The 26,513-nt window shown below is 35.6% G+C and overlaps 2 protein-coding genes and 5 non-coding genes across 7 annotated transcripts in view; 4 read left to right on the top strand and 3 right to left on the bottom strand.

The window, feature by feature from the left end:
• The first annotated feature begins 78 nt into the window (after positions 1-78).
• Hs2st (Heparan sulfate 2-O-sulfotransferase) lies at positions 79-4,164 on the top strand. The gene is made up of 5 exons (XM_073080324.1): positions 79-392; positions 983-1,286; positions 1,598-1,736; positions 2,087-2,184; positions 2,355-4,164. The coding sequence occupies exons 1-5, from the start codon at positions 281-283 to the stop codon at positions 2,722-2,724; spliced, it is 1,023 nt and encodes a 340-aa protein (XP_072936425.1). The 5' UTR covers positions 79-280; the 3' UTR covers positions 2,725-4,164.
• A 2,723-nt stretch (positions 4,165-6,887) lies between these two features.
• The window catches only part of LOC140748229 (adenylate kinase isoenzyme 5), a 31,018-nt gene continuing 11,392 nt past the window's right edge, over positions 6,888-26,513 (top strand). The window contains exons 1-5 of the mRNA XM_073080995.1: positions 6,888-7,272; positions 8,633-8,785; positions 9,758-9,868; positions 12,341-12,483; positions 17,463-17,645. Coding sequence (XP_072937096.1) covers positions 7,251-7,272; positions 8,633-8,785; positions 9,758-9,868; positions 12,341-12,483; positions 17,463-17,645 — 612 coding nt within the window. The 5' untranslated portion in view covers positions 6,888-7,250. The remainder of the gene's footprint in view (positions 7,273-8,632; positions 8,786-9,757; positions 9,869-12,340; positions 12,484-17,462; positions 17,646-26,513) is intronic.
• Positions 16,793-16,866, top strand: TRNAI-AAU (transfer RNA isoleucine (anticodon AAU)). The gene has a single exon. It is a non-coding gene; the product is annotated as a tRNA-Ile (tRNA).
• Positions 19,137-19,210, top strand: TRNAI-AAU (transfer RNA isoleucine (anticodon AAU)). The gene has a single exon. It is a non-coding gene; the product is annotated as a tRNA-Ile (tRNA).
• TRNAI-AAU (transfer RNA isoleucine (anticodon AAU)) lies at positions 19,656-19,729 on the bottom strand. The gene has a single exon. It is a non-coding gene; the product is annotated as a tRNA-Ile (tRNA).
• TRNAI-AAU (transfer RNA isoleucine (anticodon AAU)) lies at positions 21,573-21,646 on the bottom strand. Its single transcript has one exon. It is a non-coding gene; the product is annotated as a tRNA-Ile (tRNA).
• Positions 23,766-23,839, bottom strand: TRNAI-AAU (transfer RNA isoleucine (anticodon AAU)). Its single transcript has one exon. It is a non-coding gene; the product is annotated as a tRNA-Ile (tRNA).

Below are 26,513 nucleotides of genomic sequence, written 5' to 3'. Positions count from 1 at the left end.
TATAGATAAAACGGAATGTATCTGTCAGTGCGTATTGATAACTTTGAAGTTTGACTTGAGTTGACTTTGAAGTTTGACGTTATTTTGATGTCACGTATGGCGGCCGTGTACACAACATACATCTAAAATAAATTATTTATTAATCGCAGAATCGCACTGAACAGTTTATTTCTTGCGACGACCGAGTTGTTTCGTCATGTGGGTGTAGAACCGACTGTTTGTATTTATAATGACCCGGAATTATGTCAGTTCCTTCTGCAGCGTAGCGTAACACGGCGATATGTTGAACGTTCACAAATTATGGTTGCTTTCGTGTTTCTGTGTTATTATTGTGATAGTTTTATACTTTCAGTGCGAAATTGCGAGATTGGAGGATAATTACCGTAGACTGGGTAACTATGCATGTTTCTAACCCAATATATAATGCGAATGTTTTGAAAACCATAAAATGCAGCTTCGGAAAATTGTGTATTTGTTGTACACATTATTTATCTGGAAAACTGTGTACAAGAAATACAGAATTTGCACATATAGTATTAATAAAATTACTATCAATAATATAATATTTACATATTAATAATGCATACATTAGTGGATTAAATACCCATTTTATAGTGACAATTAACTCCTACTAGTCCACCGGAAGACAAAACTTCCGGTGGATTATTGAGTTAATTACAGAAATTAAAACAGAGGGGAAATGGCCATATCTCCCTAAGAAGTTACTACCACTTTGGCTTCCAACATGCACAGTCAAGTATCAACTCTCAAGACCCCATGACCCACAAAACCTTATCTTTAGGGAAGACATATAGACTTCTAGAGAGTAATAGATTGATGGTGAATCATACTATAAAAAATACTAATTCTGAGCTCCTAAATAAGTGTATTATTTTTAAATAATAAAACCTGGGATGGTTGAATTTTTTTGTATTATTTTTCCATAATTCTTTGTCTATTAAACCTGTAAATTCTTTTCCAGAATACAAACTAGTTCAGACACATGCAGAACCTCGGCAGTTCTTCCCAAAAGCGGTAGAAAAAGATGAGGATGACTTGGTGGTTATTTACAACAGAGTCCCAAAAACTGGGTCAACAAGTTTTGTTGGAGTGGCATACGATCTTTGCAAGAGGAACCATTTTAAAGTGCTGCATATTAATATAACAGCAAACATGCATGTGATGTCGCTTGCCAATCAGTATAAATTTGCCCAGAATGTAACCAGATGGCAGGATATGAAGCCAGCCTTGTATCACGGCCATATGGCATTTTTAAACTTTGAACGGTATGTAACAAGTTAGTAGACAAACCTAGTAAACTGAAGTTATATATAAACTGTACTATTATTACATTTGTATACGCATTTATGATATGCATAATATTTTTCTGCTTGCATTAACAATAAATGTTTTTAATTTTTTAGAACTCTTACCAATGGATAACCAGTGTCCATGTAAAATTGTATAGAAGGTTTAAATTTTTTTATACTTTACAAATTTAAAAAATGTGTATTATATGACAAATGCCTCTATTTTAATAGTAGAATTTTCCATTGTTTTGCCTAGAAATTATTAGACAAATATATCTATATTACAGGTTAGGCACTACATCCAAGCCTATATTTATCAACCTAATCAGAAAACCACTAGATAGATTGGTCTCTTACTACTACTTCCTTCGACATGGAGATAACTTCAGACCACATCTGGTACGCAAGAAACATGGTGATAAAATGGTATGTTTATTTATTTTTTAAAGTTTAAATGCTAATATTTATTAGCTATCTGCCTACCACCTTAATGTAACAATCTTCTTTACATATTCAGTACATCATTAAATTATTGATACAATTAAATAAACATTACATGAACAGACATTTTCTATATTTAGACTCACATTAAGATTACATTTGTATTGTGGATTTTACACATAAAGACAAGTGAATAGATAAACAGTTGACCAACAAAATACTGGTTTACTTCTCTGTGTATCATAAACAATAATATTAGTATTATATGATAAATATGTCCATTTATGATAACAACATAACAATAATGATTATGTAATTATGTGTCCTATTTACAGACATTTGATGAGTGTGTTGAGAACAGCCAGCCAGACTGTGACCCGACCAACATGTGGCTGCAAGTGCCTTTCTTCTGTGGCCATTCTGCCCAGTGTTGGTATGTTACTCTATTTCTAATAAATGCTCTTCAATAATTTTAGATAAATATGAACATATGATATTTACTTATGGCTGTAAAGAAACAAGTAACTCCTGTTACTAAACTATGTAAGCATATTATTTGAATGAGTCCATTTTTCTTTATTTCCATTCTCATTCCTTTTCTAGGAAACCAGGCAATGCTTGGGCCTTAGAACAAGCGAAGCATAATCTAGTCAACCACTACTTGGTAGTAGGGGTGACAGAGGAGATGTTAGACTTCATATCAGTGCTGGAGGCAGCCCTGCCGCGAATGTTTAAGGGCGCGACCGACCACTACCTCAACAGCAACAAGTCCCATCTACGACAAACCAGCTCAAAGAGGCAGCCCTTACAGCGAACTATAGAGAAAATACAGCAATCAGAGGTATGGAAAATGGAGAATAAGTTATATGAATTCGCATTAGACCACTTCAAGTTTGTGAAGCGGAAAGTGTTGTTGAGAGAAACAAACGATGTGCAACAGATATACTTCTATGAAAAGATACGGCCTAAATGAAACCTGTTTTAAGGTACGATAGTTGAATTGCTCTTGTATGATAAACAAGTTGTATTTCTGATATTTTTACCTATTGGTATATGCCCATTGGTAATACTCAATCTCTCCAAATTATGCTAACCGAATGCAGATATAGTCAAAAATCGATCTTCGGTAGGCAAAACATTGGATAGATAGATTATTAATAATAGGCGATATGGCATTTCATTTGACAGATAATGTAATGGTAACACATGAATGTAAATATAGTTGTCACTAATCAATTAAATTATAATATTTGATTACTTAAATTGAATTATTCTTAGAGATAACTGAATATAGAAAAAGACTGAGGCATATTCAACAAGCTTGGCTTACTATTATTTAATTTCTCAAATTCTATCTTATTTTTTCTAGAACTTTTGCAGAACGAAATAGGTATGTAGATAACTTTAGAGGGAACCTATTTTATGAATTTAATTATTGGTTACGACTATATAAAAGGATAACAGCATATATTAATGAAACAAAAAAGTGAATTTTAATGGAAATTGACATTTTATCACAATGACCATAGACTATAGCTCTCATCTTTGTTGTCACATATTATTTATGGTGTGATAATTATGAAATATTCATTATGGTTGTTAAGTGGAATGCCTCTAAAATATCTATGGTTAGCACCATAATAAATCTTTATATTTATAAGTAAATATTATTATGTGATAATTTAATAATGTAACACGAAACAACGATTTTGTAACTCAAATGTTTTATTTTTAACTTTTATTACTTTTAGACTTATTTTATTGAGTGAGGCTAAAGTAGACTGAGCCAGGAGCTTGTCTTCTGAGTATATATTTATAATGTTTTATATGTTAATTCAATGATATTATATTATTATGATTAAAATACAGCATCACAAAATAATGGACTCGAAAGATGTGTAGAGTTTAAAAATATTTTTTGTGACAATATGTTATAATTTTTTTGTCTATGTCTTTATGCATAATATGCCATAAATAAAATTTTAAATTAATTTTCAGGATTTGACTGTCATTATAAACATACAATGATGTTTTTAAAAGGATAATTTTATAATTGGCATTCTATTAATTTTGGTAATGCTCAAAATATCTTAGTTTATTATATTTTAGGGGTCAATTTTATACGAATTTGAATTTTATGCGAAGAAAATTGGATGTAGTTTAATGTTGTGGGTATTCTTATATTACCTATAATAATAGTTCTTTTTTTATATCGTCCTTACATCCATTTATAAGATTTTATTATTTTAAACTGATTTCCTATTCCGAATATCTTTGTTATTTCTACAAATACTGTTTTCTTTTTTAACTTTTTCTTTGTTTTTGTTAGTGGCTTTTTATACTACTTACATTAATAAAATTTATAAGCCCTATATATAAGACATACTAATTATAGTAGTGCATATGCAATGTATGTTATGTATAGTAACAAAATTTGGATTTTATATTATAATCCTTAGGAACACTTATTCGGTCTATTAATATATCATCTATGTATAGAATAATAATAAATAATAAAATATATAGAAAAAAGTATGTACATAACACAATTAATTGAATATAATGTTATGTATTATATGTTACTTGACTTGTATACAAAAATGTTCTTCCAGTTACGTTAAGTGAAATGTAAATAATTGGTAAATAATTCTGAAAGTGGTGAACCTCTTACCTTCACACCTACTTCGGCGTTATAAAACTAGCACGAAGCATTTCAACTTGGTCCTGAGGGGTACCAATGAATCTATGTCAGATTTTAGGTCGAATGCAACGCAAATAAGAAATAACTACTGTGTAGATGATAAAATATTTGGGAAATGTATCATGTTTCTGTTTGGTAAGCTGCAGTCAAATTCATAGTAATATATCAGTTGATCAATTTATATCGCTTATCGTTTACAAATTAACTCTATTTTCTTGAGTACTATTTCTTATTTATGAATCGACTTTGAGAGTATTTGAAAATGTACCTTTTAAAAATCATTCGATATTACGAATGGTTAATCGATATAGAAAAAGTATCGGCTGGCTTTGTTAGATAATTTATCGTTATTGTATGTCGATCGATATTAGTAATGTGAACAATTTATTGAGATATGTTAATGGATTGTTGTTCAGTTGTCAATTCATTATCCATCGATGTCGATGGGTTACGATTGATGTCTACGGATTGGGCCGCACAGAACACCTGTTTAATTCAATCAAAAATAGTTTATTATATTTTATTTATTGATTTTGTGATTGGGAATCGACTCCGTTCTTTAAGATAAATACTTACTATGATAATCTTATTACGTTTTGTTTTTAAATGTCACTTTTTATTTTCAATCGTTAAATATAATAATAATTGATTTGTAACTTAAATGTTAAATTAAATATTGTACTGAATTGTTAATTGTTATAAGAACCAAGTATAAAAGACGTTTTAGAGATGTTTACTATTAAGTATAAGTGTAATGCTGAATCTGGAAAGTAAGTAAATCTAAGCACTGGTATGAGATCAGCAAGGTTGGTATCAATCTACAACAGTTGGAGATCTTCTGCGACTCGTCAAAAGATGGCGTCACACGAACCTGAATCACGCTATCGATGTTTTGTTAATTTTATGAATAGATAACTCCGAACTGAGAATAGTTAGTTAGTAGAAGACACACAACATTTGTCTGCAGTAGAGGTGCACCGCTGCTGCGGCGTGTATTTTATCTTGTAGTGCTGCAACCAATGACATGCTGCAACTTTAAGACATACAGCGGTCAATTTGGAGGCGACCTTTATTTGATGAGAAAATTTCCTATCATCAAAATATTATATGTAAATGATATTTGAATTATCACACTGTATCTTAATATCAGTATTTGCTGTTTGACGACGTTAGATACTACAGTAAGACAGTAAATCAATCTAAATAATGATTTGCTTAACAAAAATACATGCTTATTGCTAAGGTTACTTATAATAAAACTATAATGTTATAGCCCGTTTATGTGACCTCTTTTGTATCGACAGTGCCGACGGCGTAACGTATTGTAAAATGGTTGTACTAACAAAAACATTAACAAGCGTCTGAATGTTATTTGAGGTGTTTTATCGAAATTTGGTGAGTGGTTATAACGCATAACATTTAACGTATAAAATTTATATAATAACGGACAATCTTAATATAAAATTTATATTAAAGTAAGTTTTCATCGACCATTTTTCATTTTTAAGTTATATTTGCTTGCTCATTGATATTATATGTTATAACAATGTGTTGCGTTTGTATATTAGTCAAAATGTTTCGGATGTACATATTGATTTTAGTTATATTGTACTTAATAATACTGACACGATATATTATGTAGTAGTTGAATTTGTTTACGTTATTTATAGTATTATAGTTTACATAGATTTGTTGTAGAGTTTATTATTAAATTCTTTATGTTTCTACTCATCTTAACTCTAGTACAAAAGACTTAGTGACATTTTGTGATTAGTCAACATTTTCATGTACTTCAAATGTTTATTTACTATTTAGAATCTCCACATGCACCAGTTGTTTATGCAATTAATAAATTATATTGAAACTATGTGTTGTAATAATTTTGGTCCTTCGAGCCGGATGAGTCATTAACGCTGTAAAAATTATATTGACCTCGTATGAATCATAGTAGTGTAATGGATAATAGAATTTAATATTATGAAAGAACGGAGTACCTTGAATTTAAGTATCAAGACCATTTCTTTCAAGTACCAATGAAACCTCGATTGATTACTCATAATTACAATGTTCGATTCGTGCTCCGTTTCTAAGAACGAAGTTTTGTAAACGTATCAATTAAGTGAGTATATTGTAAGTCGAACGTTCTGAATAAAAGATCAATGTCCTCGAAAGCAACTGAAAAATTCACTTATGGCCCTAATGGGCTGCCCCGACCCATAACCGAACAAACAATTCGTCAGCGCTCCTGCAAACGACGTTGCATTTCAAACTAATTTTTATACGTAGTTGATTCATCGTGGGGGATAATGATTTAATTATTCAATGCATCACCCAACCACCCTCGCGTGGTAGTATTTGGTATGTTAGAGCGAGAGTGATAGCGTTCTGCGAGCTATCAACAGCCGGTGTGGTCAGTCGCGCGCTGGAGTTGGAGCGGCGTGGTGGGCCCGCGATGCGCCGCCGTTTCACACCGCTAGCAGAAATGCTGTCCAGGAGGCACAACTTCCGAATAACTGTCATGAAGCTGATCAGTTAAACTATCGACAATGAGTTAACAGTTTGAGTTTAATTAACGGTTTTTATGTTTAGTTCGTTTTGAGGCCCGATACGAAGGTCGCGCCCTTCAATCGATGAACAATTAAATACGACGTGTGATTACCCGAAGACAACACGTATTGGAACTGTTTTGATATATTATACCTATTTACGTCAAGTGCCAATATACTCGCTAAAGTATCTTAGATTAACTTTGTTAAGTTTAAGGAGGAAGTTGTTACATATCTTCATGTTCATGGAATATGGGCATCTGTTTAGACACCGGTAAGTTTGATTTGTTGTTATCTGTTGTCCCACGTTGGGCGCCATTCTGTGACATTTCCATTTATAAACCTTGTAGGTATACATAATATTACACTATTTTATTAATGTAGGAGTGCTTTCTTAAACTTTCACCTCAGATGCAAGTCATTTCAGAATTGGAATTATAGATAGATATAAAAAGTAAAAAAAAAAACTAACATTAATAGGCAGTTTTTTAACTATTAACACAAGCTTATTAGAACATACAGCGACATGAAGCATTTGAAAGTTAATATCGCGGGTAGTTGTACAATAATTTACATCTCGACAGTCTCAGGTCAATAAAAGCGAAAACCTACCACAAATTCAATGGACAATCCTTTAATAATTTGACAACATACCGCTACAAGTAGTTAAAATTGTCAATAAAGTTATCAATTTTAAGTAAATTATAATTATAACGTTATATAGGTTCTTTGAAGGAAATTGAGTGTTCTTAGTTTTGATTTTTTGATAAACCTTCACTGGTTTCAGCTAAAATCTTGATAATACTTATTATAAGCCAAATTCCACTAAAATATTGCCCGGAAACGATTAAGTTATAAAGTTTACAAGTCAACTGACCAAGCTACGTTCGGGATTTAAGAATTCTTATACACTGGATGGTAAAAAGTAGTACCTAATAGCTAGTTTTCAGGAACTGGTAAAATCCAGTGTAGATTGATTTAGTACCTAGTAATTTAATATTTAGCGTTTACCAAGGCGGAGAAAATGAAATCCTGGCAATAATCTTATGATTAATGTTTATCAACACTTCTGAAGACGCCAAAAATGACGCAGGTTTAGAGTGCCCTAACGGAGACTTCGTAAATTTGGGGTTTCCGTCTGCAACAGATTAAGGATGAAATAACAAATAATATTATTCACTTAATTGTAAGGGTTATAGGTGCCTATTGCCGGTTTGTGGCAGTGCCGGAATAGCTAAGCTCCAGGAGCGCCAACGCTACCGACCCTGCACTTTAGCCTAAAAACCTTTAAATGAAAAAAATAAACACGCCAGAAACTAGTGACATCTATTTTCCATCTTTGCTGCCCTTGGACATTTGCAATCAAGCCCAGATTAGATTAGAGACGTACATGAGGGCGGTCACAGATGCATTGATTCCGTGAAGACAGTCAGATCGCCACGGATTTAAATTAGATACTTATTATCATGGATTTAATTATTGGATATTTCTTATTTAACATACCCTTCGAACCAGAGCACAGCAGTCCTAACATTGCTGTTATTAGGCAGAAATAGCTTAATGGTAGATTTGACCACTTAAGACTCGTCTTAGGTTTTCCTAGTTCCTTGTTGCAATAACCCACGTTTCTCCAGAACAAAACAATGAAGAGTTGGAGACGAGTGGCGTGCGCACGCGACGCGAGAGCGGGTGGGGGCGCGCCACGCCGCCGGACACGGAGTTCCCCATGCAGAACGCCACGCACGTCAAGTTCGAACCGCCAAGCGTTCCGGTTATATTTGTACTCGGTATATCACTTGATTTTCTTTTTCTATATTATTAAGATATATTTACAAACAAAATTAATAAAAAAAAGATACCGGCCGAATTGATAACCACCTCCTTTTTGAAGTCGGTTAAAAATAAACAGATTTTTAAGCATAATGTATTAACGACCCACGTTGCGGAGCGGTCCCAATATCAGTTTAATTTGTCGATGGTTCCGGATTCGATTCTGGGTCAGGCAGACATCTGAATGATAAATTCTGTTCTCAGTTCGGCACACAATTTGCAAAATTCACTTTGTAATGGAGAGGACTGGAGTGTTACTCCACCAAGCTGCATCAAATGTGAGTTGGTAGAGAAAGGTCCTTATTTGTGGCCAACTCGTATCGGATATTTTCAAGATTCATTAGATATTTGACAAAGTTTATCGACTGATAACGATTGAGACGGGCTAATGCCATGTCGGAAGTACTCGGAAGCACAGAAATGAAATTAAGCCAGGTCCACTTCCGATTGTGCAAACGCCGCGTGGCTATTAAACTTTATTATCAGTTAATAAAACCCGCTATTACTTATTCGTTTCTTTTTACTGCTGCCTATGGACAACTGTAAAAAATCTCGGATAATAGTCGTATCTGAAGTCAGCCACAGCTGCGTTGTAGTACTAAGTTGAAACGGTCGGATGGGAGTATGTCTCCCTTTTACCACACCTATTAAAACAGAAGAGTTGTTGCTTAACACTGTCATAAGAGATATTTTATATAAAATTGAAGTAATAAACAACTGCACAGTCTACCTATTTCTAAGCGACCACTACCGCCTGTGGACATCTGTAACCCTTTATAGCCCATGGCTGTAATTGAGGCTAATCATAGATGCGCTGATAGCGGCGCAGGAATAGTCCTGAGCACAAAGATAGTCACCTAACATATAAGATATAAGATGCTTCTAGAGCAAACCGTAGTTTGATATTATGTTATCAGGGGTTGTTGCAGGCGGGCCGGGCAGCGGCAAGGTGACCCACTGCGACAACTTGATGCAGGAGCGGCGCGGCGTGGTGCACATCAACATGACGGACTTGCTGCAGCAGTACGCTATAGGGAATGGTACGTTGTAGAATTGCAATATATTTCTGTCTTAGAAATTACGTTAAAATCTTTCGGTTTGTAGTTTGTTATGATCGTGTTATGAATCATATTTGATTGTTACACATTACAATCATTGGGACGTTACCTTCAGACGTTACATATTAAGGTTTTCATACCATCTCTCAAAATAGACACCTACTAAGTAAAATAAGCAAATATTAAATAATTTATTTTACGTAGGTATTTTTTTGCAGTTGTCCGCGAAAAAAGTTCCTATATTTTCAATGTTGCTGTCACTAATCCTCGTTATTTTTATTTTTCCTATTTTTTCAAAGACGAATAATTTTCGCGTCCTCAAGTTGTTTTTCGGGTACACCGGGACAGAATAGCTGAAACGGAACAGTCCCATTGAAAAAATAGACGCGTGGTCACGTAAGTCGTATGCTACACACGCTCATACGATACTATGACAATTATCTTGAAAACTTAAATATATTCGGGGTTTTGAAGAAACTATTCTACCCCACCATTCGACTCTCCGCTGTTCAGGGGTTTCTCTGCACACCTGAAAAGGACGTGGAGTTAACCTACTCTACCAGAATATTCTATCGCAGACAGACAGAGGAGTAACCTTTAATGTAAACATTCTTAAGAATTAAGTTATTCTTAAGTACAATTCTACAACAGGGTCATTGTCAATAAGCAATGTCGCCGGAATCGATAGCGATTTGCATTATTGAGCTCCCTTAACGACGTAAATAGTGGCGAGTGGTAGTGGTGACCGTCGGTTCAACTGAAATACCCTAACATTATGGTACAAGGTACCCATGAAGGTGGTTGTGGTTCGACTCCGGCGGCACCACCGCCACACCTATTTCTACCTAATAACAGCAGTGTTAGGCGTGGCTGTGTTCCGTTTTGAAGGGTGTGGTAAGGGAGACATACTTTTTCGAGGCGTTCCAGCTTAGTCCTCAGGGGTAGCGGCGCATCTGTGGCCGACCTCAGGTAGGAATATCTAATCCTATCTGGGGTTGATTACAGATGTCCATGGGCGGCAGTAGCCACTTACCATCAGGTGGACTGCATGCTCGTCTGCTACTCTTATATTATAAAAAAAATACAAGGTGTGTAATACTTAAGGCAATGCCATAATTTATTTGGATTCCTTTCCGGGTGGCGGAAGGTGTGTGCACGGTCCCAAGCAGTTTTATTTTTATTTTTTTGAGCCTAATGATAAAGCAGACGTGCTACCTGATGGAAAGTAGGTAACGGCGCCTATGAACATTTGCAACACCAGAGGAGTTGCCAATGCATCACCGGCTTTGAAGGAGAGCTCTTTTTGCACCTTTTTTGAAGAGCCCAGTATTTGCAAATTGCAATATATATTTTAAACAGGAATCCTGAATGTTCAAATCGATATCTGTCTGGCCAAAGATTGAACCCCGTCACGCGGGTCATCAAAGAAAACCTCCGAATACCTCATAGATTTTGGGGGTCTGGAATTTACCACAGTCTTATTTTTTCAAGAATCGGCTACAACACCAATTTATGATAGCGATACCAAAAAATCAGATAGACTACCATTCGCTACATATACTTATAACAATATTTATTTTTAATTTATTAATTTATTTCAGACCATAAAGTCCATATGCATGCACCAACCTACCTAAGTATTAATATAATATAATACAAATCGAATATAAATAATTATAGCCAAGACGTATAAAGTAGGCTACACTAAAAACTGTGGCGTTAATTATAAATATCACTGGAGTCCAAGTTATCATTAGTTGGTAGCCGTGGGAGCCCGCACCTGCTGTCTCGCCTTTACCACGTGTATTTTACGAATTTTAAATTTATATTAATGTTATGTGTAATTTTATGACTGAATGAGGACTTACTATCTTTTATTATTAGACATTACGTTTACTCAGAAAAAATGTGTTTTGTTACAAATAATGTGTGATAATAATAGGTAATAATATATTTTACTATTAATCTGTAGAATAGATACTAAATGGATAAATCGACTCGGATTTAGTACATTTTCGATGAAAGGTTCGTTAGTTAATAGTATAAGGCGTTATTTCGCGAAAACCGTGTTATAAAGTTACGATAAAGAGTAAAAACTACATTACTATCATCATGTACTTACTATAGTATATATTTTAAACTATGCAGTATGTAGCACCCTTCTTCTAAAATAGTGCTCATGCAAAGATTAAAAATATATCCCACCATACGTACCATCACCATACCATAGGTTATACCATATAACTTTATAAAAGTTTTTTCGAACGCATACTTAACTATCATTAAATATTTATTCAACTATTCAAAATCATCTGAGAATAAAAAAAAACATAATTTCTATGACATCAACTATAAAAGTTGGAGTCATAGGTGTTTTAAATTTTAAAACAAATTTTCACCCAAGTCACCTCAAAAAATCAACTTCAAAAGATTTACCGTTCCCCTTGTCACCAGACATGCAAGACTTCGGCACGCTGTCGAGCAAAACAGTGACCGAGGTGCTGATGCTGGAGATGAAGATGGCGCCCTCCGCCAGGACGTACCTCGTCTCCGGGTACCCGCGCTCCATGCGAGACGTCGCTGAATATTCTGATAAGGTTGGTTATATTTCATAAAAAAGATATTTTAAATTCACAGCAGCAATATTTTTATCAAACAGGCTTTCTAAACTCACAGCTACATATTAAAGTTCCCTGTGTTAGGCAATGGATACACACTAAGATAAATTCACTCTTACCTAGAATAGGATTTAAAAATATTGAAGGTGGTAGAAACTATAAAACTATGTGGTTTGACTCCGTAGGCACCAACGTCTCACCTATGTATTTCTGCCTCATAACAGCAGTGTTAAGCGCTGCTGTTTCGCTTTGACAAGTGTGGTAAAGGAGATATACTTATCCGAGGCGTTTCAACTTAGTCCTCAGAGCCAGAAAGGGACCTGTGGTCAACCTAAGGTAGATATCCAATCTTATTTAGGGTTGAATACAGATTTCCGTAATCAAAGTAAGCATTCGTTCTTGCCGCGGACGAGTAAGATGTGGAATGAACTTCCTCCTGAGGTATTCCCGGAGCGCTATGACATGGGGCTCTTCAAAAAAGGTGCAAAAAAAGCTCTCATACAAAGCCGGCGATGCATTGGCGACTCCTCTGGTGTTGCAAATGTCCATAGGCGGCGTTGACTACTTTCCATCAGGTAGCACGTCTGCCTAATCGTTAGGTTATAGGATAAAAAAAAAAAAAAAAAAAAATTACCACCACGAGTACTGTATGCCCTATCACGCTTTATTTCCGATTTGCCTTCCAAAGATTAAAGTTTGAGAATTTCTAGTAGGTATAAAAATTCAAACGACGATATGTAGTATAAAAAACGTCAGATAGATAGATTATTAATAAAGGACGTGTCTTAATATGTATAAATATGACATTAGGCAGTACATACAGTACAAAATTAAAATTATATTTGTACGCCATTTATGGCAGAATGAGCGAAAATTCTTGACTGTAACACCAATGTATACACCTTATTCTACAAATAAAGACTTTGTATTTGTATTTGTATTTGTATAGTACATACCTAAGCACTAAGTACCTACAGGTTGTAAAGAGTGTTACACACAAATCGCTCTAAAGACAAGGACTTTCGATTTGGTATTTCAGTTCATTAGTCATCGATTTGTAGTAAGGACCACCGAAAAACTCCGATAGTGATGTCAAGGGCGGGGGTTAGGGCGGCACACACTGGGTGTCGAATGATTCGGAAATATAGATATTAATTAAAAATTATGTCACTCGTAGTCATATTCAATATTTTGTAAGTATTTTGTTAGAGTTTTTGTGCAGTAATAACTTCAAAATTTCATTTACCACATTTTTTATCTATGCTAAAAGGGCAATTACCTAAATATTAAAATTAATGTCTTAGACCACCGTTTCCCAGCCTCGTTCAGTCCACGGACCCTTAGGAAATCATTCACAGTTTTCACGGACCCCCTTAATTAAATAAACAGCAAAAAAAACGGATTAGGTATTTACCTATTTTAGTTATTACAGGTACAAAAAAAAACAAATACAAAAATTAATTATAACTGTTTATTATGAAAAATATGAAAAAAAATATATGAAGGTGTGGGTGTAGGTGTAGCTTTTTTGCAACTAAATCAGGGATATCCGGGTTTATGTTGCTACTAAGCTGTAATCTCAAATCATATTCTACTTGTAATCTGTTTCTGTATTTGTTTTTTGTATAAACAAGAGTAGAGAGTGCCTTTTCACATACGAGTAAGTTAAGTTAACGCAAGGTTAAGGTAAGTTACAAAAACAAAAGCATTACGTTATTTTAACTTTACCTATAGCATTTACCTATTTACGCTCTGGCCGGCTAGACATCAATTTATTCAGTCCACTAGTTACATGCCTAAGTGTTAATGGCAAAAGTTCATGACACAGTACAATTCGCGAGATTCACATACTTGCCAATAACAAAGAGTATGTAAATGCCGCGTACGAGTAGAGACGCATACCCAATCCTTTGATTCGCGCTGAAGATCCTACACCCGCGGATAACTAACGAGCTTCGCAGCAAGTACCCAATATACCCGACAAATTTATTGAAATATCCGTATATGCGTCTATTTGTCTGTGCTCGGCGAATATCTAAACATTATATTAAACATCACTAAATAAATCTCTAACAATATTTTTTTAAGGGAAAGAATAAAATATTGTTTTTACTGCTCCCAACTCTTCCAAAATTTATGTGTTTACGACACAATGTCATAGCTACGAGTCAGCTGTTAGTTACCAATCACTTACCAAATATTATGGCGTCCATTGTGTGCCGTTATTTTCTTGAAAAAATAACGAATAACTTTTTTTTATTTATTACTAGTATCTAGAGAAAAAAGTTTAATGTTTAATATTTTTTTAGGTACCACCAGAAATATAAATAGCAAATACTAACACTAATCTACCATAATAAAAGTTAAATATTACATACTAAAACGGAAAACCTCCTGTTGGGTTTAAAAGTATGTAGGTAAATAGTTAAATACCTACAGCTTACATTTTACTTGTACGGGAACATAAATTAATATGAACATAATGTTATTGCTTTTTGTTTACTTTTGAACTCCATAAGACTACATAACAGCTAATTTACATTGTACCGACCGTTCTAAGGAATAAATTGATGCTAGTAGCATCGATGGTTACTACAATTAGCAAATGGCTAGGATGAACTGGAGCGGTCGTAACTTAACGACCACTTCGTAATAACACTAATACGTTACCAGTGAGTGTTAACAGCCATTTTGTTATGTTCTGCCTCGCCTTGCCTTTGTAGAAACCTGGCGTGAACATATTACACCTCTTGCGTCCAATACCCCATAGAGCGAGTTTTATAAAATTGAGGTCGCATAGCAGTCTACCTTTTTTCGCGAGGTATGCCTGCATGAGGTCCTCTCAGCTGCGAGGGCAGCGGAGAGGTTATGCCGGACTCCTACCGGCTTCTCCCGCGGTGTTCGTCTGGATGCCCCCTAGAAATAAATATGACTAAATATTTATTTCTAGCGTGAAACAGTTCACGCACTTCGATGGGAACGGTGTAGATGCCGGAGTTAAATAACGGGCGACCATATTTCGTCCATTATCAAAAATCACATTAATCCAAGTATTGCCTACCAAAGCTCGAAATTGGACAATTTCAAGTAGACAGAAATTAGGCCAAATGTTCACCTTTTGGCAAGAGATCATCCTTCCGCCAAATACTTTGAAGGTGGTAGAACCCTTTGTGGTTCGACTCCGGCGGCACCACCGCCTCACCTATTTCTGCCTAATAACAGCAGTGTTAGGCGCTGCTGTGTTCCGTTTTGAAGGGTGTGGTATGGGAGACAGACTTTTGCGAGGCGTTCCAGCTTAGTCCTCAGGGGTAGCGGCGCATCTGTGGCCGACCTCAGGTAGGAATATCTAATCCTATCTGGGGTTGATTACAAATGTCCATGGGCGGCAGTAGCCACTTACCATCAGGTGGACTGCATGCTCGTCTGCTACACCTATATTAGAAAAAAAAATACAGGAACTATTTCACGGTAGAAATAGGAATGGCGGTGGTACCTTCCTAGTCGAATCACAGATACCTGTGCTACGTTTCAATTCGAAGCCAACATATAAAATATAATACAATGTATAAAAATCGCATGTCAAACATTTCGTGCCAATTGATCACGTGCTTAAAGTTGAATACAACATTGTTGATGACCGTCATAGTCGCCGCACTGTATGCATCATTGACATTGGATTAAATTCCATATTTTAACTAACTAAACGCAATATAGCAAAAACTTAGCCAAAACTGTACCTGTAAAACATAGGTATAGTCCGCGCCAAACTGCTAGTCCGAACTCTGAATATAGAAACGTATTAATGAGTCGCTTCGCCATAGCAAATTGTATGACTAGACCTGCTCGCAACAACTTCAGAGCGGACTAGTAGCACAGTATAAGGATATACATATTTGGACCGTGCTAGTAGTATGGCACGGATTATACGTGGCATTATACTTCAGGTGCAATTGTATATAATCGTTGTTCAGGTGTAGCAATGCATCTATGCCTGCCCTCAAGTAGAACTCCTATATTATCTGAAATTTAATAAAAGTGTCCATATGGATCGTTCCATCGAATGTTTTTAATAATATATTTCTACATCGTGACGTAAATATCTTTATGACGTCACCAAGCTTATAGCCGCCATTTTTTATTTTAATACATTTTTAAGGCAAGAACAAAATGATTACTGATTTTTTTTCGCTTATACATTTAAGAAGAGAAATGCTCAGCTTTTCACGACAATTAGTGTTTTCGAGTAGACATGTAGGAACTCCTGAAAAATTTCGTTACAACTTCTATCGGCCCATTAGCTCAGTTGGTTAGAGCGTCGTGCTAATAACGCGAAGGTCGCGGGTTCGATCCCCTCATGGGCCACGATTTTTTTAATCATACTTAATTTAAAATATAGTATTTATTAACGAGATGACTTTGCAACGAGATGACTCGGACATAAAGGTATTCATAGTGTTTTCATTTACTTTTTAAATAATGAATATAGTCTCTAACATGTTTTTTTTTGACAAAATCAGAACTCGCCTGCTTCGGATACAAATTGCAAAACTTAATAATTTGGCCACTCTCCGCAACTTGACCAGAGATGGCGCAACACGTTTCTGAATCACGCTATCGAAGTTTTCCCAATATCTTGTACTTAGACGTAGAAACTCCGAACTTATACTGTTAGAGCACGGCCGATCCACCTAGCCCAGTGGAAGCACTTCATTGTTGATAAGGGCTGTTTTTGTTTGTGTGGTAAGGGAGACATACTTATCCGAGGCATTCCAGCTTAGTCCTCGGGTAGCGGCGCGTTTGTGATATCAGATAGGAATCTAATCTTATTTGGGGTTATGACTATGGACAGCAGTAGTCACTTACCATCAGGTGGACTGCATGCTCGTCTGATACTCTAATATTATAAAAAATATTGTAATTGTCATAACGAGCAAAATTAATTTGCAATTGTTACCCAGATCCAAACAATAAGCGGCGTGATCCTGGTGAGCTGGAGGCAGCGGGTGCTGGAGCGGCAGATCGAGTACGGGGCGAGGCTGGGCCACGTGGTGCTCAGCTTGGCGCGCATGGAGCTCAACAACTTCTACAAGAATGTTATCCCCGTGGCTGATTACTTCGACCAGAGCAACATGTTGGTCGCGGTGAGTTTGACTATTCGTTATTAATAGTCGATCCATCGAATCTTTTTGGTTCGACTCCGGCGGCACCACCACCACACCTGTTTCTGCCAAATAACAGCAGTGTTAAGCGCTGCTGTGTTTGAAGGGTGTGTTAAGAGAGGCATACTTTTCCGAGGCGTTCCAGCTTAGTCCTCAGGGTTAGCGGCGCATCTGTGGCCGAACTCAGGTGGGAATATCTAATCCTTTCTGAGGTTGATTACAGACGTCGATTGGCGGCGGTAGCCACTTACCATCAGGTGGACTGTTCGCTACTTTTACGATATAAAAAACTTATCTATCATTTAATAATCCGAGAGCAATAAAATGTTTAGCTTATCAGTTGTCATACGTAGAAATATTAAACAATACATTGTCATTAGCGACCTTCGGTAAATCTATTATTTTTTGAACGTGACATTTTTAAAACATGATAATAGGTATTAGATTGCTATATTAATCCTAAAATTCACTAAGACGTCTTAAAAAGATCTATATAACTAAAATGCTGAAGAGAGTTAAAAAGCCCTTTTTGTTTTTATATAAAACTACAACAGCATCATTGGATTTAATAATTGGCCAAGTGCAAGCCAAACCCGCACGCAGAGGGTTCCGTACAACCACAATTTTCATTTTGTTTTAATTCCTAATTCATTATTATAGCAGCCATTGAAGTACACGCATTGTGAAAATTTGAACTGTCTACCTATATCAGTTCAAAAGTTAATTGGAAAAATATCGAATAACAGTTCGTTGTATGGGGACCCCGTTTTGTATTTAACATTTTTTTCATTTTTAGTTATTTGTTGTTATAGCGGCCACCGGTACGCGTCCTCTGTAAAAATTTCAAGTGTCTATCTATTACGGTTCCAGAGATAGAGCCCTGTGACATACGGACAGACGGACAGACAGCGAAGTCTTAGTAATAGGGTTACATTTTACCCTTTGGGTACGGAACCCTAAAAATTATAGATTTCGGTAACCGCAAATCGAATGAGTTCATTTACCACTTATATTATTGTGCCATTGGATCAAATTCTGGAAAGAACCTAAAGATAAATAACAAAGGTTACATTAAACCTATTAGAAAAACTTGAGAAATTATGTAGAAACTGTTAATTTACAAAATACTAGCTGACCCGGCAAACGTTGTGTTGCCATATAAATAAAAAAATGTTAAGGGTGAACAACCCTTATCACTTAGGGGTATGAAAAATAGATAGTAGCCGATTCTCAGACCTAAATTGGTGAAAATCGGTAAATACGTTTCGAAGGAGTACGGTAACTAACATTGTGATACGAGAATTTTATATATAAGATACTTTTATAAAAATAAGTTTATATACATGGGTATAAAAAGTCTACTCTATTTAAGTTTTACTCGTATAACGTTTCAATTAATAAATGTTACATACTTTTTTATCAATGTTGATACATAAAAAAACACTTTCGATATTTTCGACGAATAGTTCGACAGGCCCATTAGCTCAGTTGGTTAGAGCGTCGTGCTAATAACGCGAAGATCGCGGGTTCGATCCCCTCATGGGCCAAGTCCTTATTTTTTTAAGGTACTTTAGGATATTTAAGTATTTCATATAAATCTTGTTTTGCTATAAAAATGCCTTTAAGCTGTATTAGGAAAGGTATTTTTTTTAGGTAGTCACTTAAGGAACCATTCCTGCTCTTTGGATTTTTTTTCTGTTTTAATGTGTTGACCTCAAAGTACCTAAAATTCTAGTGCTAGTGATATAGGATGAAATGTAATGGAATATATTTATTTTCTATAGACCTGCGGAGGGAATTACAAATTGTACAGTTATTATAATATTCTACACGTACTGAAATTGTCTCAGGTAACAATTCGAACACATTTTAATTTCGAACCACGTAGAAGCTTGACTAAACAGTATCTTAAAGAAAAAAATGTATCTTGAAAACAAAATGTAACTTAAAAACCTCGTTATAAAAATACAATTTTTCAACAAAATATTATTATGGCCCATGAGGGGATCGAACCCGCGACCTTCGCGTTATTAGCACGACGCTCTAACCAACTGAGCTAATGGGCCGATGTGTAAGCTATTGAAATTATACCACATTATTCGATAGCTTATTTAAGAAATTGTATAATATTCGTCCCTGCCCTAACATTTCTTCAAAAACATCAAATATTTCGATTACAACAACATTTATTATATTGTAGTGAGGTATTTTATTTATTATTTAGGTACCTATTTACTTTACTTTTATTATAGCGAGGTATTTTTGAAGCCTTTGTTGTTGGGCTCCGGAGGTACCACCGCCACTCATATTTCTGCCGAATAATAGCAGTGTTAAACGCTGCTGTCTGCTTTAAAGAGTGAAATACTTATCCGAGGCGTTCCAACTTAGTCCTTAGAAGTAACAACGCATCTTTAACCGATCTCAGGTAGGAATCTAATTTAATCTAAGGTTGATTACAGACCATGGGCGGCAGTAGCCAATTACCACCAGGTGGACTACATGCTCGTCTGCTACTCCTATTTAAAATGTACAAAAGACGTATGTAGGTACTATCCTCAAACCTGTGAGAGTGAGTCATACAGCGATATATGAAAATCAAAAACAAATAAGCACTTGAAACTAAGATAATGACATTGTACGTTGACCGACGGACACGCAATCGATATATTACGTAGTGTCTAGCTGTTGGGTGTACTTCACATTGGTTTCTTGATGGCCATTGATTTGTCAATAATGAAACTTGTGATGTCATTACATGATGTACCTACTTTAGGGCTATTGGTATTTTTATTGAGGTATACTGAGGTATATAGCATTATAGCTGTAGAAGTGATAGCCTTGTGCTACGTAATTTAGCGTCCCAGCCTGTATGTTTGTGGTTCGAATCCAAGGCCACTTTTTCGAAATTACGTGCGTATTATATGTATATTGCTTGGTTTATCAGTGTAGGAAACACATCGTGAAGAAACTTGCCTTAATTCTATAGAAAATCTTTAATAGACATGTTAAATATTCCAAATCACATTAGAACCAGCTTGGTGTAATAACATCTGAACTCTCTCTTCTCTCTGAAAGTAGTACTCAGCAGCATTCAGTCCGAATCCACCTATGTCCACAACGGATACTGGATTCGAATGCAAAGTGAAGTGATGTTTGGTCAAAAATTTCTGAGTAAGCCTTGGCGTACCCAAACGCCAAATACAGACAAATGTAGAGATTCAACTACTACATTGGAGACATGTTATTCCAAACTTGGAACATGCCCAACCAAGACAACCCTCATAATAATAATAGATAAAGATAACCTTAATGCATTAATGTCCGTTGATAACAATAATAATTAATCTTAACAAATTTTTATCTACTAAAGTTCGAAACTTGGCAAATTTTGCCAAATTCTATTGACCGATTTATCAATGTTTCAATTTTCAACTTCAAAACATCAATACACATGATTGATTGTTGAGAATAATTAAATTTTATAATAATAGAGTAAACACTATTTGTTCAACCTTTGTTTATAGTCATGTATATGCTTAAGAATAAACAATAAACACAGTGCACACATAAGGGAACAGTGTGCAATAAAACGTTTTACCAAACTGAATGAAAAATGTGTTATTAGACATATTTGGTGACTGTTGATGCATATCTTTGTCAACATGGGATCGACATCAACTGTAATGTTGTTTGTTGTCCATACTCAGTACCAACACTAAATAAAAGGGGTTTGGTGCAGTGTGACAATTATTTGTAATTTTGTCGATCAATATTGTCATTAGTTTTTTTTGTCCTTTCAAACGCACAAACATGAAAATCTACCTCTTAAAGTTCAAAAGAAGGGATAAAATTATAATGTGCTGTGTGAAAAAATGAAATAATTGTTTAAATTAAAAAATAAAACATGAGTGGCCCATGAGGGGATCGAACCCGCGACCTTCGCGTTATTAGCACGACGCTCTAACCAACTGAGCTAATGGGCCGATGTGTATCTCGTCGAAATGTAGTGACACTTGTAATATATTCTTTTTTAAGTGAATTTTGCCTTGACACTAAGTTTTAACGTCTGATAAAGTTTAATTTAAATATTAATTCAAGGTGGTAGAAAATTTCTACCACCTTCTGCTATAAACCTACGTGGTTGAACTCCGGTATACCCATTTCTTCCTTAGTGCTTATTAGTAATTAGTTTTCATTTGCTATTACGGTGAAGGTCAATAACGTGATGAAACACAGAAGAGTTCTTTAAAAATGTTCTGAAATGCGAGTGAAGTCTACCAATTCGCATTTGGCCAGCGCAGTGGAATTTGACCTAAACACTACTTTGAAGATATCCTTGTCCAGCAGTGGGACATTAGCTTTACATGGAATTATTAGTGTATATATAATAAAATATTGTCATAAGTAATAAGTTGTAAGTATTCAGTAATCAAGGAACAATAATAATAACAATAATAACATGTAACTAACACATGTGGATATAGTACAAAAATATTACAAAACATGTATTTGTTACATAAAGTTAATAAAGAACATTCGATTATTTTCTTGTTTTTCTTGTTAAATATCCCAATTATATTTTATATTAAATAGGCGGCATCTGCTGTCAAACGTCAAAGTGCGTTTTGTTATTTCAGGTTCGTAAATATTTTATTGGAATTATATCGTAATTTAGGAAATCTACCTTTTTATGTATAATTATGAATGAAGATTTGAAAAAGGCATAATATTACATAAGCTAACACCACTAAAGTGAAATTAATAATTTACTTGACGATATTAAACATAAATCAGTTTTGTTGAAATGCAAAAACGGAACGCTTCAGAGGGACACATTTGCTTACCGAAGATAAGGAATCTATCTGACGTTAACTTTAGTTGGCGTTGTGAAAAATTTTTATTGAGAAGACAGTAACAGATAGTTTGAATGTCACAGTAAAACTCTGGTAGCTAACCGAGTTTAACTGTTAGTAGATTATTGAGACCGGCCGTAAAACAACAAAGCATTGCTGTATTCTGCTTTAAATGACGTACTAAGTAAGCGAGATGTACTTATTAAGTATAAGTTACAACGAAATGTAACAACGAAGTCCTCAGAGGTAACAATACAACTATCCCCGACTTGAGCTAAGACTAGTCCTATCTGAGGTTTGTCCTGTTGGTCCCTGATGTCTATGGGCGGAGGTTTTACCACCACTAAAACTGCACGGTCAATTGTTACTTTTACTACAACCAAATCAAACAGATCACCGAAGTACCTATTTTAACATACCTAATCCTAGACTTTCCGTAAGGAATAATCAAAGTTTCGAGACGATCTTTTTGGAAATTATTCTCTACTAATTAACTTACAATTAGTACAAAACCCATTTTAAGGCACTTACCCCTTTCTAATACTCATATTGTAAAATGTTGAGTTGTAAGCAAATGTTTACACAAATTATACAATTATCAGCATAAGACGCTTTGCATATTGTATGTGGAAATTACCGGTTAACCTGTGACATGCGGCTATTACACGTCGGAAAACTTGGAAACTATCGTTTGGAAAATGTTCCTAATACCGGTTTCTTTGATAAAATATAAATGTATTTTCCTTTACTTTACGACGCAACTGAAACACTTCGGTTTTTATGTTATAATACTGTATTTACCTTGGCAGTGATTTTACAAATAAACTTCAACTGATGGTCGTAGAACCCTTTGTAGTTTGACTCAGGTACTACCGCCGCCTTCTACTGTTTTATAATAGCAGTGTTAAGGGTTGCTCTATTCTGGTATGGTATAATAAGGAACATACTCAGGCGTAGCAACGTATCTGTGGCCTGGCCTCAGGATGGTCATAGGACTCTTATTTTAGCTGGGGTTGATTACAGATGTCTTTGGGCGGCAGTAGTCACATGCTATCAGTTGGACTGCATGCTTTTTTCTACTTCTGTATTGTAAAAAGAGAAAAAAAAATCAAAATCCAAAAGTACCAGCATAATATCTAAAAGATTTTTTCTCTTTAATTTGCCGATATATTAAAAATTAAAAGTGATAGCAGTCTACAGTAGGTATTTTTAAATTTTAAATCAATCAATTTGTACATAAAAAGCGATCTGGCCCATGAGGGGATCGAACCCGCGACCTTCGCGTTATTAGCACGACGCTCTAACCAACTGAGCTAATGGGCCGATGTGCGTTCTTACGAAATTTTAAAGGTGGTAGAGCAGTTCGTGGTTCATCCGTCGAAGTGACAAAACTACACATAGATCTCCGTATAACTTCAATGGTCAGCGCTGCGGTTCTGATTCTGATGTAGTGATCAACAAACTTATTGTTAGTCCTCTACTTAGAGTACCGAAGTATTCATGATGTACCTCAGGATTCAAATTGATTACACTGACCTTTTCTTTTTTTTGTTGAAATGGTACCCGATGCTGTGGGAGTAACACAGGGTTATGTGGGACTCTTACCGCACTAAAACCTCACCGGTGGCCGTCCTCAGCGCTGCGTAGAGGACTCCGGGATCTCCAAAGGAACGCAACCGGAGTCCTCTTAGCGCATTGCCCCGTCGGGCTCCGCCTAGGTGAGCTTATCGCTCACCGCACCGTCTGGTGCGTACGACGGTATGCGACCACACGTACCGCCGTTCTTCCCGGGGCCGTTGGCCGGGCGGTTCAAGCTCCCACTCTTGCCACCCACGACCCCTGAAGCCCCCTTTTAGTCGCCTCTTCCCCTGCCCTTATGAAACGATCCAAACCCGTCGGCTGATCCCATTAAGAAAGATTATAAGTTGGTAGAATCATGGTTTCGCGAGGAGGTACCACCGCCACAGCAATTTCTAGAGTGAGCCAGATCTTACGTTTCGGTGGACGAGTGTGGATATGGATACCAGCAGACTTATACATAAGGTTATTATGATAGTCCTCAGGAATGGAATCCGCTGGGCTACATGGTCCTATGCTACTTCAATGTTATATAAAAATAAATATAAATATCAGGCAACGTTCATCATGTTGTATATAAATATCTATAATAGCAAAATGCAGTTTTTGACCTTAAAAGTTCGACTGTGCCTGTAGGTTTATCTGTACCACGTGTGGTTTCTCATGCAATAGGCTTGGTTAATTATTGAAGAAGGGTCTTCAAGTCTATATTAATTTTATATACGATTTTTTTATATGTATATTATAATGTAGCAAAAATGGAAATGACCGCCTTTTGCCCTTAAAGGGCTACTATTGGATGCATTGTTTTATTCAGGTCAGCTCATATTTCAGGATTCAGCTTACTGTGATTGGCTGTAGGTACGAGTATGTCTTGGTGACCTCAGTACATGAATAACTTTATGAGGACTCTTTTGCCCTTCCCCATAAAAGAAAGATTCAGAACCCATACCACACACTACATACATCAAACACATTTGTTGTTAGCATTGGTTAAGGTTGAGTTAGGTTAGGTTGGAAAAAACATTAAAATATGTAGCCTAAAAAAGTGCTCCGTCATCGGTAATGAAAAATGTATATTTTTAATTTTGGATATCATCGGTGTCAACGTAGTTATCGCGAATTTTCGTACTTCATACAAATCCGCAGAATTTGACAAGTCCAATAAGCCAATATCATTTTCGGCTCGTTGTTGGCTATATTCGATATCGAAAAATCACCTCCACACACGTGTTTAAGATGTGACGTGAAAGTTTAATATCGCCGATGACTGTACCACCTAGGTCCTCATAAAATATGCACTATATACGTTCTTCGCCGGCGGTGGGCGGGGCCTGTAACCTGCAACGTTCCGAATGCACGTCCACGTGTCGGCCATCCTGTATAATTTCCAGATGAATAATAAAAACGAGTTGCCGCGGTGTCGTTTACTATTTACCTGTGGTATTGTTCTTGTTTGTTGTGGTTTACATATCCCTAGGAAGTAGCTAGATTACCTAGTTTTTTTTTTTCGTCATACATGCAATTACTATAATTTGTTATGCATTATCTTAAAATATTATCTTTATATATTTATCATTTTTTTTTAAACTGTAGGTACATCAGAATATACGAAGAAAATGAGGCAATAATTTAAGCCGCATTTTACGTAACTTAATTGAAAATGTGAAATTGTGACCTATGGTTGGTAATATGATAAAACTTGCTTGCTAAGATATGCAGGTATTTGCGGTATCAAATAGAAATCGTGAATGACTTAAAGGCTTTTGATTTAGATGCTATAATAACGTAGATACACACACAGTACTATGAAGAATTCTATCTTAGTCCCCAAGTGTCGCAAGCGCAACTGCATATTAAATTATTATGGATGTCTAAGGGCAGCTACAGTAACCGCTTAAAGTCAGGTGAACTACATGATGGATAATTTCATTTGAAAAAAAATTACTACGCCGGAGCTATTCTATGGCCGTACCTATCATTGAATGATGTCAGCTTATATTTCTTCGAAATTGTACCTACTAATAGGTAGGTACGTGAAAGTTCGAACATTTGGTCTTTCCCTGGTAAATTAATAATTGGCTAGAAGTAACATCGCCTGTAAAGAACCATTATGAAGTTTTAGTCAAAGATCGAACATACGATGACCTAGATAATATTATTTAGAACTCGATTCAAGTAATTATAAGTGTGAGCGTTTAACGGTCAACCTAAAGCCTTGGATTAAGCCCTTTTTGTATCTAAAGATATTTTACGTGTCAGATAAAATCATATTTTTCTCAACAATACTTCTTTTTCATAATATACGAATGCCGTCTGCATGCAGTTCACCTGAGGGTAAGTAGCTACTGGCGCCCATAGACATCTGTAATCAACCAATTCCATTTTTGAGTCTCCTCACTAAATTAGAAAGGTGTTC

This window comes from Epargyreus clarus, unplaced genomic scaffold (genome assembly GCF_041222505.1).
Source record: "Epargyreus clarus isolate Ecla_fem2 unplaced genomic scaffold, WU_Ecla_fem_2.2 ptg000015l, whole genome shotgun sequence".
Lineage (NCBI taxonomy): Eukaryota > Metazoa > Arthropoda > Insecta > Lepidoptera > Hesperiidae > Epargyreus > Epargyreus clarus.
The sequence above is the reverse complement of the archived record's forward strand: the minus strand, read 5'-3'. Positions and strand labels throughout refer to the sequence as shown.

Bases quoted from the DNA above. Each gene is read 5' to 3' on its own strand.
- Hs2st (XM_073080324.1), top strand. From the start codon at position 281: ATGTTGAACGTTCACAAATTATGGTTGCTTTCGTGTTTCTGTGTTATT. The intron at 393-982 runs GTAACTATGCAT...ATTCTTTTCCAG, and splicing joins GGATAATTACCGTAGACTGG to AATACAAACTAGTTCAGACA. The intron at 2,185-2,354 runs GTATGTTACTCT...TTCCTTTTCTAG, and splicing joins GGCCATTCTGCCCAGTGTTG to GAAACCAGGCAATGCTTGGG.